Raw genomic sequence first — 20,641 nt, forward strand, 5'->3', positions numbered from 1 at the left:
CTGACTTCATCTGCGATGCAGCATTCAATAGCTTATCGAAATTTAGATTCGTACTTTTTGCGATACAAATTTGTAAAACAAAATTTTCGAAAAATTTTTATTTTTTAGATAACTTTTAATTGACTATATAAATTTATTAATGAGTATACTCAGCTTAAAAACTCTAAAAACCGCATCGATAACTTAAAACCAATAACATACACTTTTAATTAACAATTACGCATCTTATGCCAATGTATGCTACCGTCTTGAATAATACATTAAAATATTCAGAAATGTTCAAATTTTTAAATGTATTATTACCATTGTTTGTTTGTAAACTTAAAAAGTTATTACGAGTTAAAAATTTATTTTAAAAAATTTTACGCTTTTATATTTGCCGAGCGCTATGATGTAAAGTTGAGTCGGGAACACTGAAGTCGCTCATTCAACTTATTCGACGTAATTAATAGTAAATACTGAGTAAAAAGTGTTCTGCGTTGAATGAGTTGAATGAGCACCTTCATTGCCTACTACCCCACTTTCACGTCTATCACTCGGCAAAGCGTAAATCTTTTTTTATTCCAATTTTATAACTCGCTATAGTTCTTTAAGCTAAATAATATTAAAAAACAAACGTAAAAATACATTTACAAATATTAACATTTATGAAGATTTCGATGTATTATTGAAAACAGGAAACTGTAAAAAAATTTTCGGTGTGAAAATGGTCCCTGAGTACTTTACAAGGTCTACTGGGTGTGAATTGACGGTGTGAAATATCCAGCGGTGTACTTTTAATGCGGAGTCCCATACAGGAGCTGCTAGAGTTGAACGAAGGGGCCCTCCTTGGCTTAGCACTGGGGAACCTAGCTTTGGCACATCTATATTGGCACATGCTCGGGTCAAGATTGGGTACTCAGTCCTGGCCGTTACAATGATTACCCAGGCTTGGGCCAAGGCTGAGTTCCCCTGTCTTGGCCGTCCAATAGCAATCCAGACTTGGGCCAAGATAGGATTACCCAAGTTTGGCTATACCTGTGGTTTAATAAGTACATCATATACATGTATCCGTTCAATATTAGTAGGTTCGTCCAGTAGCTATCGTTCGGACCCAGCAATCAGAAGGACGGCAGTTCGCGCCCGGAGCCCAGCAGAATTTTCACAGAGGTTTTTTCACATCATTTAACTCCTTTAGATAGTTTAAACGTTAATGATCATAAACTCTACGAGGTTAATAATAATAAAATTTTTTTTTAATCAAATTTATTCGTTTCCTCATGGCATGGGCAAGGTCTGGCAAAAAAGTCAGGGCCAGGTCTAGCAACCAGGTCTGGCCCAATGTTATCATTCCAGAGTCCTACCAAGGCTGGCTTACAAGCTTGGGCCAAAGTTTTACATACTTGGGCCAAGCCTGGGTCCGTCGTACTTTCCTCTCTGGGAGGTCATGGAGGGTGAAAATACCACACGATAATAAATCGATTGTTATGTACCAGTAAATTCTATAATTTTGTATGTTTGCCATTGATTATTTGAATTGACGAACAGTATAAAAAAAACGATTAGTAATACGAATAACCAAATTACAATTATAACTAAATTAATTTTTTAAAGAGAGATTTAAACTTTTTTCGCTATCATACTCCCAAGTCAACAAACTATCCTTATACTATCCTTGTTGCACTTGCGCCGTAAATGGAAACTCTGTCCACTTTTTTCTCAAACAAATAAACATTTTTGAAAAATAAAAACGTAGATTGCTAGATTATAGAGTGACTCATCGAACCTCGTTCTTAATTTTGCGTTCAGAAGTTTTGTTTGAGACAAGATAGAAACTTGGACGGAACTTACCATAGACTTTTCTTAGGTCTTAATTTAATTTTAATTGATTTTTAATGAACATTTTACATTGCATGCTTATTCTCTTTCTATACAATACATTTCATTCTCTATCGACTAATCTTTTTCAAGGTCAGATAGGGGTGGAAGGAGACATCCTACGTAGCAAGTAAAAGTTAGTTGTATATAGCCGTAGCTGACATTGAGCGAAGCTACTCTCATTCATGAATTTCGGGCGCAAGCGCTCATGTATCCGCATACATGCGTACCATTCTGGATGTCTGTAGGGTAGTGTCCCTTTTCCCCTGTCTATTACTCTATTTCATTTTTTAAATAAATAATAGACAAATATTAAATATTGTTTTAGTGAAAAGCTAAAAAAAATATTTTTTAAATTTAAACTATTTACTATATACTGCGTAATTGTCATTTAATTGATGAAAATATGAAAAATTAGACTAATAGAGCATTCACAATGGGTAGGATAAATAAACTATAATCGAACCAACAATTAATACACAGGTTTAAACTCTGAAAAGATGTTGGCATGTTGGAAAAAGCAAAAACCGTTGGGGGGTAGGATTGATGTCGTAGGCGGTAGGTACGTCAGTACTAGTTTTGAAGGGCGCGCGTTTGTCGTCATAGTAGATGCTTTGGTGAGGTGAAAACCTGACTCTGTGATTGGTAGAATAACTTCGAGTGTGGTAGTTAGCTGAAGAGAGGGGTAGTTACTTGCAACCATCAAGTGAGAGAATCATCACACGAGTTCAGACACAGTCAGGGTAGCTTGTGAGGTGTATCGTGTGTATTGTTTCCAATTCCAAATTTCACCTCAAACTTAAAGTACCTGAATTATTTAGACCATTTTCCATCCATAAGTGTTTATTTTTTTATTTGATTATTTTTCAAACTGCTTGAATTTTTACGCGATTCAAGTGTTCTTTTAAGATTTATTTTTTTTTCGTCTTGAATATTATCATTTCATTCAAGCTCTGATTTACCGGCAAGTTAATTCATTCTATTGCGACTAATGTAATTTGAAATTACTCCAGCTGCGGTAAGTTTATTTACCCTAAAAAAAATATTTTTTAAAATAATTATTATTTATTGATTAATTCCATTACTTAACTATTGATTTTATTTATTGATTATTTATTAATTAATCACTTGTTTATTTTATTATTTATTTTTTTATCAAAATTATAGTTCAAGTATTATTGACGGCTTAAAACATTTTATTAAATATATATTAATTAATATTTATTTGTTCTCTTTTTCCGGCGTTAAATATTTCATATAAAATTTTCCTAAAAATACATTTTAACTTTCTCATTGTGAATTAGTGCTAGCAGTCCGACCGGTCTTAAAATGTAGTGGAGAATTCTTAGAAATTTGATGCAGGTCTATAGCTTTTGAAAAGTACTCACTATGCCCAAATCTTTCGTTTATATACTTTGTACTATATACTGTTGCATTTTGACCAGAGGCAATATATTTTACCTAAGAAGGGTCTATGGTAATTTTTGCCCAAGCTTTTCTTTCAAACTAATCCTCTAAACAGAAAAATAAGAAAGATGAGGTTCGATGAGTCACTCTGTAGTCTAGCAATCCACGTTATCATTGTTCAAATAAAACTACTCATTTGTTAAAGAGAAAAACGTAAACAGTTTGCATTTACTGCGCAAGTGCAACAAGGATAACAAAACTTATTAATCATATTGTAGAAATTATTAATTTTTTTTTGGCTACGAGTAGTTGATATGAAAATTAATATTTTTAATATATGAAGCATTTTTTTTTTTTTTTTAATTGAATTGTTCGTAAGAAAATAAATGAGAATTTGAAATAACTTTTCCGTTAATTACATATAAACTATATTGTTTGAATAACTAAAAAATTAATGTTGAACATTAATTTTTGTTAATTCCTTAGTTAGTTTTCCTTAAATTTAGATTTAATTTTTTTTTTTTGGTTTTTAGTAATTAGTTCACTGTTTGAAGATAGACTCGAGTAAAAATGGATATTTATATTTTTAAATAATAAAATATAAAAAATTGTATTCACTGTTGCATCATAGCTGTACGGTGCTCGCACCATGTAGTCGTGATCCCGCTCCACCACCGCCGTTTGGCGGAAAATCCCGCCGCATGCTGAGTATTCACTCCCTCGATATAGACGCACCGGCGCCGAAGCACAAATGCACGCTTTCATTTTGCAAATATATCTTATGTTATAAAGTATCAATATTTAATGTGGTGCAGCTCTGGTGCAGTTGTGGTGTGGTGGTTATGGTTTTATAGATTTCTCTAAGTATTTCGAGGATTTATTTTTTTAAATATTATGGCTGTAGTGCAGCGGTGCTGCGGCTTTCAAAAAGCCGCACAGTGCTGCTTCAACGGTGGCGTGGCTAAGTTTTTTTTTTACGCGGAGAATGGTAGTTCTTCAAAGCTTATGGATTTTATTTGTTTTATTGTAATTCACTGGTCTCAAAAATTAAAAAATATTTTTAAAAATTCAAAATTTTTCGGTCATGTTCAAAAGGCTATTACTCAGCAGAAAACGGTCATAGAAAAAAAAACTGAAAAACAGCTGACCTTGTAGGTCAACTCCAAAACTTCTTGTCGTTTTTGAGCTCAGAGTTCAAAAACGTTTTAATCAGTAAATTTTTGCGCTCTTGAGCTCAAAAAATGGTAGAACAAAAAAAAATACATTTCGCTGAAAAATATTAATTTTTGTTCGACAATATCTTTGGAACTGATTGACCGATTTGCATGTGGTTTGTGGCAATCGAAACAACTTTTTGAGGCTTAGCTTTGATGGAATTTTGAGCCAAATCGCTTGAGTGGTTTACGAGTTAAGTAACAAAAAATTAAAAAAAACGATTTTCCGAATTTTATTTTCCAAATAAGTTGGAAACTACTCGGCCAATCAATTTAAAAATCTTATCAACTTCAAGTCTTGATGAGCTCGCTTGATTGCCGCAACAAGCGTGTAAATCGGTTGATGCATTCCAAAGATATCGTACGACAATAGTATATTATTTAAGACTTTTTTAATATCCTTCGAGATTGTATTTTATAAATTAGCGCGAAATGTTTACTCCTTATTTATAATATATAAAAATAAAAAATCATTACTAGCAAGAGCAACAATCAAACACATATAGATTTACTTTTTTTATTGTATAACTTATAAATAATAATAATTAAAAATAAATTAAAATTTTTTTTCATTTTAATTTAGTATCAAATTGTAAAGAAGTATTAATTAAAACAACACCTAAAATTTGAGGGTAAATACATTCGTACGATTTAGCCAAATATTGAAGTCGATCATGCAGAGTATGTTTTACCGACCTCTCCTTGTTCAGATATTTGAGTAGGTTACCTTTAAGCGGATGATATACATATATTTTCTTTTACATATACACGCGAAGCAACAGAGTGTGTCTTGTTGAACTTAAATGATCAATGAAAATTTCAAGTCATTCATTCTCAGAGACAAAAATAGAAGCATTTAAATAAAAAACTATTGCTCAATCAATTCTGATTCAGTTAATTAAATACCTTTTTTTATTTGATGATTAAAAACTTGGTCTGTACGATTGAATTACTCAAAAATTGTCTCTTTTAAGCTTTTGAATGTTTGTTTTTTAGATGGTGCCTAAAACCAGGTACTATTTGTGGACAATGCAAAAATCGTTTATATTTCTAGATGACTGATTTCAGTATCTATACAGAATATTATTTAAAAATATGAATATAATTAATTACTATGAATAAAAAGTTCAGAAAATCCTATAATGCTTACATAATAATAAAATAATTCGTCAGAGAAAATGGAAACAATGAGCTTATTCGAATTTTAAACTTATATTATTTTCTTAATAAAAAATTTTAGCTCTATTTGACGTCAGGCCGTAGACTAATAATTACATAAACTCAAATTACTTTGATTAACCCGTACGTTACTAATAGAAGTATCATTTGAAAGATTTAATAGTATTCCACTGAGAGAATAGTGCATGGTTGTGGTAACTAAGAAGGGATGGAAATGAAAAAATAGACATTAACTAATATTTCTAGTTTCTTGAACTATATCCTAGTGCCCGAAACTATTTGAAAGTAGTAGTTTTAACTAAGCATTTGTTTTGCTGTGGTAACTATTTACTATTATTTCTCAGAACTTATACTTCAGCAGAATCACAAATGTTTCAGCAATCATACGACTATAATTTCATTAATTTAATATCATTTAAGTCGTCGACGAATATAATCAAAGATTTTTCTTCATTATTTTTTTGTAATAAGAATACCATTTTCACTTAGTTACGTTTGCTATTGTCATTGTTCATTGAACTATAACACAGTTAAAACAACTATGATATCATCGTACATTTTATAACTATATATTAGTTATCTGAACTGAGGGTAATAGTGGAGGCTTCATTGAACTATGTTTTTCATAGTTCGGAAAACCAGTTTGTTTTCTCAGTGTAAATACATACTATGCAATTTGAATCTTTTGAAATCGTTTTTTAATATTTAGAATTTTGTGTTCTAATCAGGATATAGAGCGCAAAAAACATTGGGTGTGTTTTATCCTACATGGAAAAAAATTTATGGTAACAATTACAACATGTTATTGGAATGGTTTCCATAACGCATTGTAAACGGTTTTTTTGAAATATCGGTTATAGGAACGGCAACCATATACACTAATGGAAAAAATTAAAGGATCAAAAAAAAATTCCGAATTTTTGGGCGATTTTCAGCAAGCCCTTACTTTGAGAGAAATGGTCGTACAAGAAATAAAAAAAAAGCGTCAGTAGTTTTTGAGTAATCTTAGAAAAACCAGCGACAAAAAAATTTTCCAATTTTTTAAATTTATATTTTTTGGTCTCCGGGCGTGGAAGAAATTATTTTTGATTAACCACTATGAGGATCGGATACCTTCATTATTCAGCTTTAATTTCTTTTTTTATGGACCTTGATACGTCCACTTCTCGCCGAGATATCGGTCTTCAAATGGAAAAGGATCCTTTTGTCTTTGATTATCCATATCTCAGAAACCAATGATCGCACAGAAAGTTAATGGTGGGTTTTAAAAACTTGAATAAATTCCCTTCAACAATTAGCCATTGCTTTTTCGAAAAAAAAATTTTTTTCTATCGTCACATGAATTTAAAAATACCACAAAAAAAGGGCTTTTTGTGGTTTTTTGGAAAATTAAGCGCTGAAACGAAAATATTGTGGAAATGGATAATGTTGACTGTGCATTTTACAGTTCAATATGTCCACAAAAACCCTGCAGAGAGCCAGATTAATCCAACCAGCCGTTTTTTTGTTTCACGCGATCAAATTTTTGAAAAAATTAAAGGATCACGTTTTTTGCTCTGAAAAGCTCATAATTTTTAACAAAATGAAAACAAACATTTTTTCTGAGCTTTGTCCACAATTTTATTGCAGACAGTGCTTAATTTTCCAAAAAAGAAAAAACTTTTTTTTCGAAACAAAATTTTCAAAAAAAAAATTTTTTTTAAATTTAATTACTGAGAGATCAGTAAAATCACGGAATGCAGCGACGTAAACGTTTTAATTTTTTCAAAAATTTGATCGCGTGAAACAAAAAAATGGCTGGTTGGATTAATCTGGCTCTCTGCAGGGTTTTTGTGGACATATTGAACTGTAAAATGCACAGTCAACATTATCCATTTCCACAATATTTTCGTTTCAGCGCTTAATTTTCCAAAAAACCACAAAAAGCCCTTTTTTTGTGGTATTTTTAAATTCATGTGACGATAGAAAAAAATTTTTTTTTCGAAAAAGCAATGGCTAATTGTTGAAGGGAATTTATTCAAGTTTTTAAAACCCACCATTAACTTTCTGTGCGATCATTGGTTTCTGAGATATGGATAATCAAAGACAAAAGGATCCTTTTCCATTTGAAGACCGATATCTCGGCGAGAAGTGGACGTATCAAGGTCCATAAAAAAAGAAATTAAAGCTGAATAATGAAGGTATCCGATCCTCATAGTGGTTAATCAAAAATAATTTCTTCCACGCCCGGAGACCAAAAAAAATAAATTTAAAAAATTGGAAAATTTTTTTGTCGCTGGTTTTTCTAAGATTACTCAAAAACTGCTAACGCTAAAAAATTTTAAAGTTCCAATTCAAAAAGTAGACGCTTGGAGCTACAATGTCCTTTTTTTTAATTTCTTGTACGACCATTTTTCTCAAAGTTAGAGCCTGTTGAAAATCGCCTAAAAATTTAGAATTTTTTTTTGATCTTTTAATTTTTTCCATTAGTGTATATTAAAGTAATTATTCCTATATGATATTGGAATAATTCCTATGGAATTATGGTAATCGTTACTGCCACTATGGTAATTGTTCCTGTAATAGTATGGTAATCATTCCCATAATTCGTAGGAATGATTACCATAATGCATGGTAATGGTTACCACAATGTTAAGGTAATGGTTGCTATAATATTATGGTAACAATTACTATAATGTTATGGTAACTATTATCATGATATTGTGGTATTCAATCCCATACACTGAAATAATCTACAAACAAATTTACTAAGAAGTTGATCCCACGGACCAGTTGCAAAACCTCTTGCAACTCTGTGAGCTCACGAAAACAATGTTTAGGGTCCGATTTTTTTTTCAGAATTTGAATTTTTTTCCAAATCATTAAATTTTACTATAAAGACTAAAAAAATTGGTACGTGAAACTTGTTCCTTATCCTATTGATTCCCCAGAAAAAGTTCTGTTACGGTAACAGGATTTTGTCCTGTTGCTCCCACTGGGCTGTGTCCTGTTGCAGCACCCATTTTTTTCCGTGTGTGAGGACTAACCAGTCGTTCAAATAGTAAGAAGGAAGAAAAGTAAATTTTTACAGCAAAGTCTTTCTAAAATAACTATTTCAAAGAGTTCAGCTTCCAATTCTATTGCGTCTATAATATTGCATGCCTAGTTCAGCTACCCTAATTAAGGAAGATGACTTGAGTATTTGGGATGATTTGGATTCAAACAATTTTACTTTAATCAGGGTAGTTCGAATTGTTATAATTCGCAATAAATAAATTATGTTTCTTGTAGAAAGAGATCTTTTAAAATTAAACTGTATAAATTTTATGTTACAGAGAATCAGTTATTGGGACTTCCCTGTTTCAAATAATTTTCTTGTGTAACTACAAAAACTATTATAATGGACGAAAGGAATATATATGTTCATCTAGATAATTTCTCTGGACAAGACCATCAATCTCAATCATCTCCTGCAATTAATATAGAATCATCTCTATTTGGAGGCCGTAATACTTTTCGTGAGGTATGCTATCATTTTGCAGTTTTTGAATTTATTATATACTGATTAAGAAAGTTTACTATTACTGAATTCAGTCATACCTCAATTCAAGTAAGATTTACGTAAATCAACATTTTTTATTTTGTCGTTGTTATCTATCAAATTTTTTCAAGTTAAAATCATACTAAAAGTATTGCGTAACAACAATTTTAGTATTATGAATACATAGCATTAATTATATTGTAAAATTTATAGAATCTAAGTCACTCACCACAAGGAAGCATTGGATCTGAATGCTGGAGTTCAAGTCCACCAGGAACAGCATCGCCATGTAGGAGTTCTTCTTCTTATGGAACATCTCCATATGACTTTGGTGTCAGTTCATTACTTGATAATATTTCTCAAGCTGCAAATGGGCTTCCATGTGATATCCAATCAGCTTCTGCTGATGAAGTAAAAACTCAGGATACGGTAATTTTAATGTTCTTTATCGATATTTATAGATGTCAGCGATATTCATGATCTTTAATCTTTTTTTTTTTCTTTAATAGGACTCTGATAACAAAGCTGATGACTTTTCATTATTTACAAGTTCAGCGCCAGTTCCATCTAGTTCTCAGATGGTACAAGATTCAAATCCATCATCACCGACACAACAAAAATCTCATCATTGTGGTATTCATGGACATACTTCTACACGTTATTGTCAATCTTGCAATCAAACATTCTGTAATATTTGTGTGATATTTTATCATCACGGTCATACGACAATGGATTTAATTGCTGCATCTGAGCTTGCAGATATGCAGAGTAATCAGATTTTGAGTGATATAAAAATTTGTGTCGCAAAACAACAAGAAAATTTATACTCAGTTCAGGTAAGAAATTTATTCAATTTAAAAAAAAATCAAAATATTACTGAGGTTAATTTATTAGTAGAAGCAAGTTTTAAAAGTTATGTGGTAGTTTTCATAACTTTATGCTGTTACGTTTATATATGAATTAATTTATACCAGTACTAAAACTAGCTTTGTATAAAGAATTTATAAACACTTGTATCCGAAAATATCTAAGCTAAATCTAAATTTGAAGAAGTACGTACACGGAAAAAATAAATGGTAACAATTTCCATCACAAGTTGCTGGTCAAGATATTGATCACGATAATCTTTCGATAGATACTACATAGACGCCCAATCTTGTAGTAGTCGTGCATTACATTTTTGTGAAAGTATCTTCCGGAAAATCCCTAGGTGTCTACGTCTTCATATACCTCTCAATCTGTCACAAGATATTAATGCAAGTTTCTAAGACGAGATTGTTGTAGGACTTGTACATGATATTGTACAAAAGAACATTGAAAATGTCTTGCTCAAGAAGTGTTAGTAAAGTTACTTACGCGTATTTTGAACGACTCTTGCACCAGATCTGCTCAAGAATTGTCATATTACACTATTTATCTCACTTCTATCTCTGTCACTTTACTCCAGGATCCTGTATCGTATGCCAATGGACGGGATAAAATGGCAGAGACAAGTGAGATAAATAGTATAGTATGATATGCGTTAGTATCTGCAAGTAATTTCTGATGGAAGATTAGCTCAAGTCACTGTTCCAATGCACCTTGAGCAAGTCTTCAATATCTTCAATATTTTTGCACAATTCTTGAAGTACAATATAACGCAAAGTTTTTTTTTTTCAAGTCTTGTACAAGACTTGCAATTCACAACTTTGTACCAGTGTCTGCAGTAACATCCGTAGTTATTTAAAGATATAGACAACTGGTGTACTGGTGACCAGGCTTGATCAAGATTGCAATAAGATTGTTATATTGGCAGGGAGCCTAGTATATGGTGGGGACAACTGAAATGATCGCAGCGCTCGCTGTGGATACAATTTCGTTAAATCATGCTCTCTTTGAATATAAACACGTGAAAATTAAGTTTAAAAATAGTTCATAATAGTTATTGTGTCGTTAATGTTTGCCTTTGCTCATCGTTTAAGGTTAAAACAATATTTTATAATTTATTGATTCAAATCCGGTTTGGATAATGATTTTTATCATTGGCTAAAAATTATTTTTTAACCCTTCGTTACTCGCGCTATACGGTGATTCCCTGTACAACACTACTTAAGCTAATAGAGTTGGCGTGAATATGAGTGAGACACTAGAGAAAGCGCTTATAACGGAAGGTTAAAAAAACATTATGTTTTTTTAGTTACGATTTACAAGCAAATTATCATGAATTAGAATAAAATTATTTTCTTCAATTTTGTTAAAAAACTCAATTGACTATTCTACTATTTTTTAAACCATTATCATTGTAGTTGTCATATATTATTTGTTTTGATTTTATCGGTTAACCTTATTCTATTCTAAAATAATAGTGTTTATTGTTTATTAAAATTTTTTATACTTAATTTTTTTATCGAAATATATTCAATTTAATTTTCTCTATCAAAAATACAATTACACTTTTTTATTTATATCATTATAAATTTTTATATTTTGATTTTATAACGAATTTTTATTTTTTACACTGATTTTATATATCTTTTATAATTCTCGAGCATAATTTTTTGTAGCCATCAGATGTCGTTTTCGTCACGCTCCCTGCCAATAGGAGTGAGTGATTTATAAATGTGACTACAGTAAATACTCAAACTCAAACTTTGAATTTTAGTATTTCGATCTGTAAAAATTTCCGAGTCAATAAGTAATATAATTTGATTTCTAAAGTATAAATATTTGAGACGTACTGTACATATTTGAGCTCACTTATTTATACAACGTGTTTTTGTTTATTCTTTTTTTTTCTTAACATTTTTTCTTATGGTTGCTTTAGTGGTTTAGGCACCTACGGGACCCTACTATACACTCCCTCATCTATCTTTGGATCATTGTTTCTCTGTCAAGTATGGTAAGGTAAAGGTCCCTGCTTCTGACACTAAGAGTAACAGCTGAGGTTATTCTATGATAACTAACATAAAATTCAATTTAAATAAATAGTATTGTATATAATAAACAAGTTTAGAATTTTTGGATAAGGTCATAAGCGTAAAACAATTATTTGGATCATTAAAAATGATTTACTTTTTGTTAAGTTATGTGATATTAAGTTAATATAGTCGTCTTAATCAAAAAGTCGTCTTTCCACTACCATTACTTAGCACGTATTTACTATACCCTCACTATCCATTTGAGGACGAATTTTTTGTTGGAACTACTATAAACTAAAATTATTAATTAAAAAAAAAAAATTAAATGATATACATAATATTTATGTATATGTATACGTATTATGTTTCAAAATATTAATATAAATATTCACCTAAACAAACGAATTATCAGCAATATTGAAAATCATGATTGAATTTGAGGTTCAATAACTGTGACATACCTATAAAATTAAGCCTAGTTACTGACACTCTCATTTCAATAATAAAATGTTATTTAATATGATACAGTTAATTATTAACTCATCCATGCATTTTTTAATATATTTTCACAGATACATGGTTATAAGATATAACATATTCAATTCTGGAACGCTCTTCCCTAAACTGCTTACGTTATAACTAAAGAATGTCTTCCACAGCTATTCCGGCCTAAAATTTTTTTTTTATGAAGATATTTAATTTTTTATTTTTGCTATATTCCCACGCAGGAGCTGCCAGAGTTGAACGACGGGGCCCTACTTGGCCTAGCACTGGGAAACCTAGCTTTGGCACACCTATATTGGCCCATGCTTGGCTCAAGATTGGGTACCCAGACTTGGACCAAGACTGGGTAACCTAGCCTTGGCCATTCAATGGCAACCCAGGCTTGGGCCAAGACTGGGTAACCTAGCCTTGGTCGTTACAATGGCAACCCAGACTTGGGCCAAGGTAGGATTACCCAAGTTCGTGCCCGAGATTATCATTCCAGACTTTTACCAAAACTGGGCCAAGACTGGCTTACAAGCCTGGCCCAAGGTTCTATAAAGTTGGGCCAAGCCTGGGCCCATGGTACTTTCTTCTCTGGGTTGTTATCAATTAGGTACTAGATGAGTTTTTAAAAATTAAAAACAAATTTATTATCTATTGGAGTCAAATTTTTGTTTTTTAATTTAAAATAACGTTGAAAGTGTCAGAAACTGGGACAATGTCAATAACTGGACCCTTTACCTTACGCATATTTTTTATCCAACGAATGAATAAAATGCTGAAGCTGACATATTTAATATTATAGCGTTTGCTTCAAACTTATTCTGTATCACGATTGTCGATTAGTCTTCACTTTGTCTACTAATTGTATAATGGACTATATCTTAATTACTTAATTTATTTATTTACTTCATATAATTGAATTTTTATTAGGAAATAAAATTATTGAAGTGAATAAATTAGTCTTAGAAAAATATGTGATTGAAAATATTATAAAGTATTGAATTAAAAATAATAATTGTAATTAATAATAAAATAAAAAATTGCAGAAGGCCGCACAAAATCTTGAATACGACGCAGCTACAGCTAAAATAGATGTTTCATTATATATTGAGCAAGCAAGACTTGCTCTGCAAAAACGTGAACAAGAACTTTATGCACAAATTGACCACGTAAAAAATAAAAAATTTAAGTTTTTACAATTTCAAGATTACAATTATAAAAATACTATAAATCAACTATTGAGAATTTCTGAAGAAATAACTAACGCCAAGGATCTATCTAATGCTATTGGAAATCCTGTAAACCTTTTCCGTACTAAAGCAGAAGCTTCTCCTAAGGTAAGAAAAATAAATAAATAATAATAATAATAATAGCTTTCTTCTAAGCATATTGTTTTTTAACTTCCCGCTAAGAAAATTGAAAATTTTCAAAATTTAATCAGCTCTAAAATTCTTTAAGCCATGTCGAATATCACCTCAACTATCAAAATTAAATCATTTGTTCAAGAGATATCGTTAACAATAAATTTCAAAAAAGTTTTTTTTTTTTCAATAAAATCAAAAATCTTGAATAGATCATTTCCGAATAATTTTCAGCTTAGAGACTAGAAAACTGCGTCGAATGCCACCTCAAACATCCAAATCGGTCTATATATAGTTCAAAAGATCTTGGCGATGAAATATTTTTAAAAAAATAATAGTTGTCCTCATTTTTCTTAGATAACTCACTACATAATTTATCAAATATACGTAAAATTGAATTGAGTCTACCATTTTATAGTCTCTTTCGATCACTACAGATTTTATTACAATATTTCGTTAGTTTAAGTGATATTATCGAAAATAAGAAGAAAAATCACTGTTTTTTACACAGTTCTCGGGTATTTGATATATTAACGCTCTGGTCAGATTAAAAAGTCATTTAACTATCTATTTTAGTCGCATTTATTAATTTTTCTCTGAATTCATTGATTTTAATAAACGGAAAAAAAATAATGGGTAGCCGCTACCGATTATTTTAGTAGCTGTTACCGATTAATTTTCACGCACACACACGCACATGCACACACACACGCGCGCACGCACACTCGTACACACATCCCTCAGAAAGTTTTTTTTTGTCCACTGAAATTCGTCAGTAGAACCGAACTAATAGGTCGCAGTTAACGAAATAATCGGTAACGACAACCTAAAAATTATCGGTAGCAGCTACCGATTATTTTTTTCCGTGTAAGCAAAATCGTGAACAAAAATTCAAAAACCGCTTATTGACGTTCGAATATGTAGTTTGACAAAACAGCGGGAAGTTTCGGAGCTGGCCTGCAGGGTCAGCTGGTTTCTAGATTTTAATTAAATTTTGCTCTAAAATTAGTACTTAATATCTAATCTACATTTTTTTCAGGTATTGAAGATTAAAAACAACCATTTCCTTCATGCATCAGTCAAAAATCATAGGATATCATTTTCTGCAACAGCAGATAATATTTTGTGTGTGATTAGCAACTTCGGTAGAATTAAATTGAATTCTATTGGATCCATAGGTGATGGTAGACCTCTTAAAGGCCGTGGCAGTTTACTTCATTCTTCTCAGTCGGGTGCACCCGGGAGACCATTACCATCCGTTAATAGTCCAGTTATCGTAGATATTCAGGATTATTTCTCATTTCCTGCGCCAAGTCTTGTGATTAGAAATACTGATGCAGAACCTAATTTCTTGTCTAAGCCTTGGGGTGTTGCTTGTGACAAAGATGAAAATATTATTGTTACTGATAGGATACATAATTGTATTCAAATATTCAATCAAGGTGGTAGGCTAATGAGAAAATTTGGAACACAAGGAGGAGGTCCAGGGCAATTTTGCAGACCAGCAGGAATTGCTGTCGATGAATGGCGACGCATCATTGTAGCTGACAAAGACAATCATCGGGTTCAAGTAAGTACCAAATTTATTACTATTCTCCAGATAAAAAAAAAACATATTTTCAAAATGGCCGCAAACCGGGAGTATCGGGAATCATCAGGGTATTTAATGCAACCGGGAAATATCATGGAAATGTCAATGAATTTCGAAAAGTATCCAGAAATTTAATCGGGACGGCTAAAAATTTAAAATTTGTTCAACAATACACTAGTCACATATATTAAGGGATATTTAAAAAATTTCAAATTTTTAAAAGGAAAATGGTCGTAGAATAAAAAGAAAAGCAAATTGTAACTTCAAGTGTCTAGTTTCGTTGATCTGATCTTGAAATTTTTTTATTGTTATGCACGGTCACGGAGTAATCCTAAGAAAACGATTGAAAAAAAAATTTCTGCACGTCTAAAAAACGGTCCAAGGGCTTGAATAATTTTTTCCGATAATTAAGATTGATTTTTAATTACTCCGGAACCGTGCATAATAGCAGAATTTCAAGACCAAATCAGAAAACCCGTTGCTTGAAGCTACAATTTGTTTTTTGTTTTGTTTTTGTTGTACGAACATTTTCCTTTGAATTACTACCTGTTGAAAATCTCTTAAAATTTTATATATTTTTGATATCCCTTCATTTTTGTGACTAGTGTATTTGAATTTATTTTAATCATGAAATTTCTTTTTAAATATTTTAACTCACAAATTTTTAACATCGAATAATCACAAGTAGGCCATGTTTATTTATTTTATTGACATTTTTTTTCGTTTCTCGCATGAATTAATCATCAGATTTAATTATTGACAATGAAAAATTAATAAAAACTTTGAATATCTTAATGATATACAAATATAATTTCTGAATGAGGGAAAAATGTAAAAAACTTTACTGGAAAATCAGGAAATATCAGGGAATTTTGAAATAATTTCTTTGTGGCCACCCTGATTTGCTAATTGAGATAATTAATTTTTTTTTTTTTATTTATAGATTTTTACAATGGAAGGGGATTTTAAATTAGCCTTCGGTAAACAAGGAAAGAACGATGGTGAATTTGATTATCCATGGGATGTTGCAACAAACACAGACTGTCAAATAGTGGTATCAGATACACGGAATAATCGAGTTCAATTATTTAGTCCACATGGCGTCTTTCTACGTAAATTTACGGGTGAAAAAGCAAATCTGTCTAAATCATTAGAATTGTTACCGCGTGGTGTTACTTTTAATCCGAAAGGTGATATTGTTGTAACGGATTTCAATCTTCACCACATAGTGGTCATAAAATATAATATGGTCGATTACAAAATTATTGATGGTGATTATACTAAGGCACCGAAAAAATTCTTTAGATTACAAAAAATTGTCGTTGATGACGAAGGAAATATGATAGTTTCTGATTCACGTAACAATAGAATACAGGTGCTAGATTCTGACGGTAATCTTAAATACAAATTCGGAAGTCTTGGAATAGGACATTATCAGATGAATAGTCCAGCTGGTATTGCGTTAACTCCAGAAGGTCGAATTGTCGTTGTTGATTTGAATAATAAACGAGTAATAAAATATTAAAAAGCACTTCAGAGAATCTTATCATAAGCTTTGAGTTTAAAAAAGAAAGATTCAATTTAAATTATAAAAGTGATTATATTTTCTTATTGGTACTGTACTTATACGCGTAAAACGCAGAAATTGCTCATTGGTTAATGTTTCTGACAAACGTTTTTTCATCTTGACATATTCATTAGATTATTAAAGGAGTCATGAACTTTCTTATAATATTTAATTAAGCTAAAAGCCGTTTGCAAAATAACGAAAAAACAAAAATAAATAGAGAAGAAAAGAATATTTTCAGTTATGTCATAGTGTTGTCTTAGTTTTTTGTTTTTAATTTCAATTAGTAAAAAATTCAATACTCCTTGTTTTTTAAAACTATTTTTGATGATTACGTTTTTGAATAAAAATATTTACGTAGAGCTCAAAATGAAGTTATAAATAAAAGAGAACAGAAAAACAAAAGATGAAAAAAAATCAAACAAATCATTTGGGAACAAAACGAAAATTATTTAACGAGATAGAAAGTAGTGGAAATTTCATTTTTTATGTTTTTGATATATTATAAAACATATTTTAACCTATTTTTATTTTATCAATGGTACGCGCAAAAATAACTAGATTTTATTGTAAAATCATTGCTTGTATTTATACAGTAAGACTGATGCAAGACTGAAATGAAATGATAATACAAGTCATGTTTTTGTTGCATTCCTAACAAATTAGTTATGACTTGAAAAAAAAAACACAAGCAAAATTTTCAATTGGAAACTTTGTAGTTATTTTAGATAGCGCGAGTTAGGTTAATTTATTTTTTTTATTCTTATAATTAAAGTAACTGTTACTTTAAAATAAATAATCTCAATCAATGTTGTCAAAATCGTCTTCTCTATACATGTAGTATAGTATTGTGTGATCAAATTTGACGATTTTTTTTTAAATAACACTCATTTTTTTTTTTTTTTTTTTTTATTTTAATTGTTTTTCTAGTATATAGCCGTAGTAACGGCCTTTTACACTTTTTTGCCTTTATATCGCAACTGCTTTACTTCTCTTTCTGCCTTCATTGTGCGGCTGTGGCCCGACTTGTGCTTATACTGTACTGCATCATTACGGTGATGCCCTACAACCTCCCTTGTGCAATGGAGGTGTAGTGGCGTAGGGAAACCACAGAGAAAACCTAGCCAGTACAGTTTCGGTTTGGGTGAAGCTCCAGTGATCGATAAAATTCCCATTTTACCGATCACTGGATCTTCATCCCGCGCCTAACGGTCAGAGACCTTCGTTCGAACCCAACGCGTGGCTAAACGGTCACCCAGCCAAGTAGTGGCCATGCTCAATGCTACTTAACTTCGGTGATCGCCCGAGCCACGCGCGTGCCGAACGGCTGCCTCAGCCGCCCAAATAACACTCATTGTACAATTAGTTAATTTTTCAGTTTTTCAATGAGTTGCTAATTTTAAGTAGCGCGAATTTTTTTTTTAATACATCGATATATTTTTAGTTTATAATTTTTATTTAATTGATATGATTGACTATTTTTTGTACGAAATTAATCATTTAGTTGAAAAAACTATGAGATCATTCAAACGATTTGACTTCTTAGAATTTCGTAAAATCCACACAAATATCGCAAAACATGAAAGAATAAGCGTAAGATGGATAATTGATAGTGAGACTTCAAATGCAATTAATTTAGCCAATAATATTAGTATAGTTGATATCTTTTGTTTTAAGGCTTTCATATGAAATTTGAAAAATGTAATAAAATTATAAGTAAACAAACTGTGTACGTTATTTGTGAATTTTCTTAACTCCGTATTTGAAAATATAAAAAATCAAAGGTATGAATTTTTACTTTATTTAACAAATTATTGTATTTAATTTGTGGTCACAATTAGTTGTAAGAAGTGCGCAATAATAAACATATCTGACGCATATATCAAAGAGCTCGATATTTTAAAATTAATTAATTTATGCACTGTAAAAAATTTTTGGTGTGAAAATGGTCTTCGAGTACTTTACACCGTATCCTTGGTGTGAAATTTTTTTGTTGTGAATCATCAAGGGACGTAGTTTTAACATGGTGTGAGTACTTTTAAAATAAGGATTTAACATTTACACCGTTGGTGGTGTAATCGTTCTAATTCACACGGCCAAAAATTTAATATTGTGTGTCGTAGGACTTTCAAACTGGCGGTATTGAAAATTTTCTCAAAATTTCTTACAGTGGGGTCATATATGTTTTCAATTCATTTTAAACGAGACTTCGATTTCATTCAAATGCCTCATTAACCGATGCTTGCATATAACTTTCTTTTATTGTAAGCAAAAAAGATATGAAAGAGTAAACTTTATAAAAATAAAAACTAAGAGTTGAAGTTTTTCTAGTTGAATCTTTGTTTTCTAATTGGCAATGGTTGAATATTATATACCTATATTGTTGGCTGTATACTGTAAAAATGTAACGTTATATAAATATGAATGTTTACTGAATGGTTTGAAAAAGTTAAACTATAAAATCCATGTAAATTTACATAGTTTTCACAAATTAATTATGAATAAAAATTTAATGGATATAACTCAACTTTTTAAAAGTGTTAACTATACTATTGTTTTTTGTTTTGATATTAAATAAAATATCAAGGAGTCTAATTCCAAATCAGCACTAATGGAAAATTGAAAAAAAAAAGTCCTGAAACTGTAAAAATTTGAATAATTTTTTTTTTTTGTTTTATTTTGAATTAAAAAGTAATGCAAAATCAAGTTATTAGAAGAATTACGGTAGAATACAGCAAAGTTCGGTAATTTACCGCAATTTGTGGAATTTTTCCGTACTTATTATTGTTGAGGTTTCAGTCTCTAAATATATGTAGTTGCGTGACGAATAATGTCAATTCGTTAGGACTGTTGACAAAAGGTCTATTATAAATATATACGATGTGTTGAAAACTGTAAGTTGTGATGTTGATTATCAGCTCTATATTATTGATATTGAAAAGAAAGTCTTCGTTAATTTTAAAAACAAGTATTCTTAAAAGTTTATATTTGAATGGCTAGCATTAAATGAAAATGAAATTTTCAAAATGACAACAATTTATAATTAAAAAAATTTTAATCAAAGATAATCTATAAAGATATGTGAAAATATTTACTAAGTAAATTGAGGAATTGGTTATGACCGACGTTTATAACTATTTCAGAAATATACTGTTACATTTTTTACTGCAAGATTACATGCTAAAATATTTGTTTTTGCTCTATGATTTTGTATCAAATATTAATTCTCTAGTATAATTGTGAATTTTTTGTTATATTATAAAAATCGTCTAATTAATTGTGTATGTAGTAATGTTCTTGCGCATTATAGAATTATAAAAAGTGTATTTTAACAGTAATCAAAACTACTGATTATCATAATTCTTAAATAAAGTAATGAAAATTAATTCGTCTTATACACTTTTATTTAATATAAACTTCATATCTGCATTTTGTCATCGTTACAGGTGATTAAGTGCAGTTGTTATTTTCTATAATACCAGTTGTAAAAGTTAAATTTTTAAGGTAAGTTTAGTACAGGTGACTTGAGAAAAAGTGATTAGGTCTAACCATATGTCTA

The 20,641-nt window shown here is 30.6% G+C and overlaps 1 protein-coding gene across 1 annotated transcript; it reads left to right on the top strand.

Moving 5' to 3' along the window:
- The first annotated feature begins 2,539 nt into the window (after positions 1-2,539).
- On the top strand, positions 2,540-20,376 carry LOC130665310 (E3 ubiquitin-protein ligase TRIM71-like). Its single transcript, XM_057465640.1, has 7 exons — positions 2,540-2,875; positions 8,972-9,159; positions 9,391-9,606; positions 9,687-10,013; positions 13,610-13,900; positions 14,964-15,494; positions 16,459-20,376. The coding sequence occupies exons 2-7, from the start codon at positions 9,037-9,039 to the stop codon at positions 17,038-17,040; spliced, it is 2,070 nt and encodes a 689-aa protein (XP_057321623.1). The 5' UTR covers positions 2,540-2,875; positions 8,972-9,036; the 3' UTR covers positions 17,041-20,376.
- Positions 20,377-20,641: the final 265 nt, after the last annotated feature.

The sequence above is a fragment of the Microplitis mediator genome, chromosome 3 (assembly GCF_029852145.1).
Source record: "Microplitis mediator isolate UGA2020A chromosome 3, iyMicMedi2.1, whole genome shotgun sequence".
In the NCBI taxonomy this organism is placed as follows: domain Eukaryota; kingdom Metazoa; phylum Arthropoda; class Insecta; order Hymenoptera; family Braconidae; genus Microplitis; species Microplitis mediator.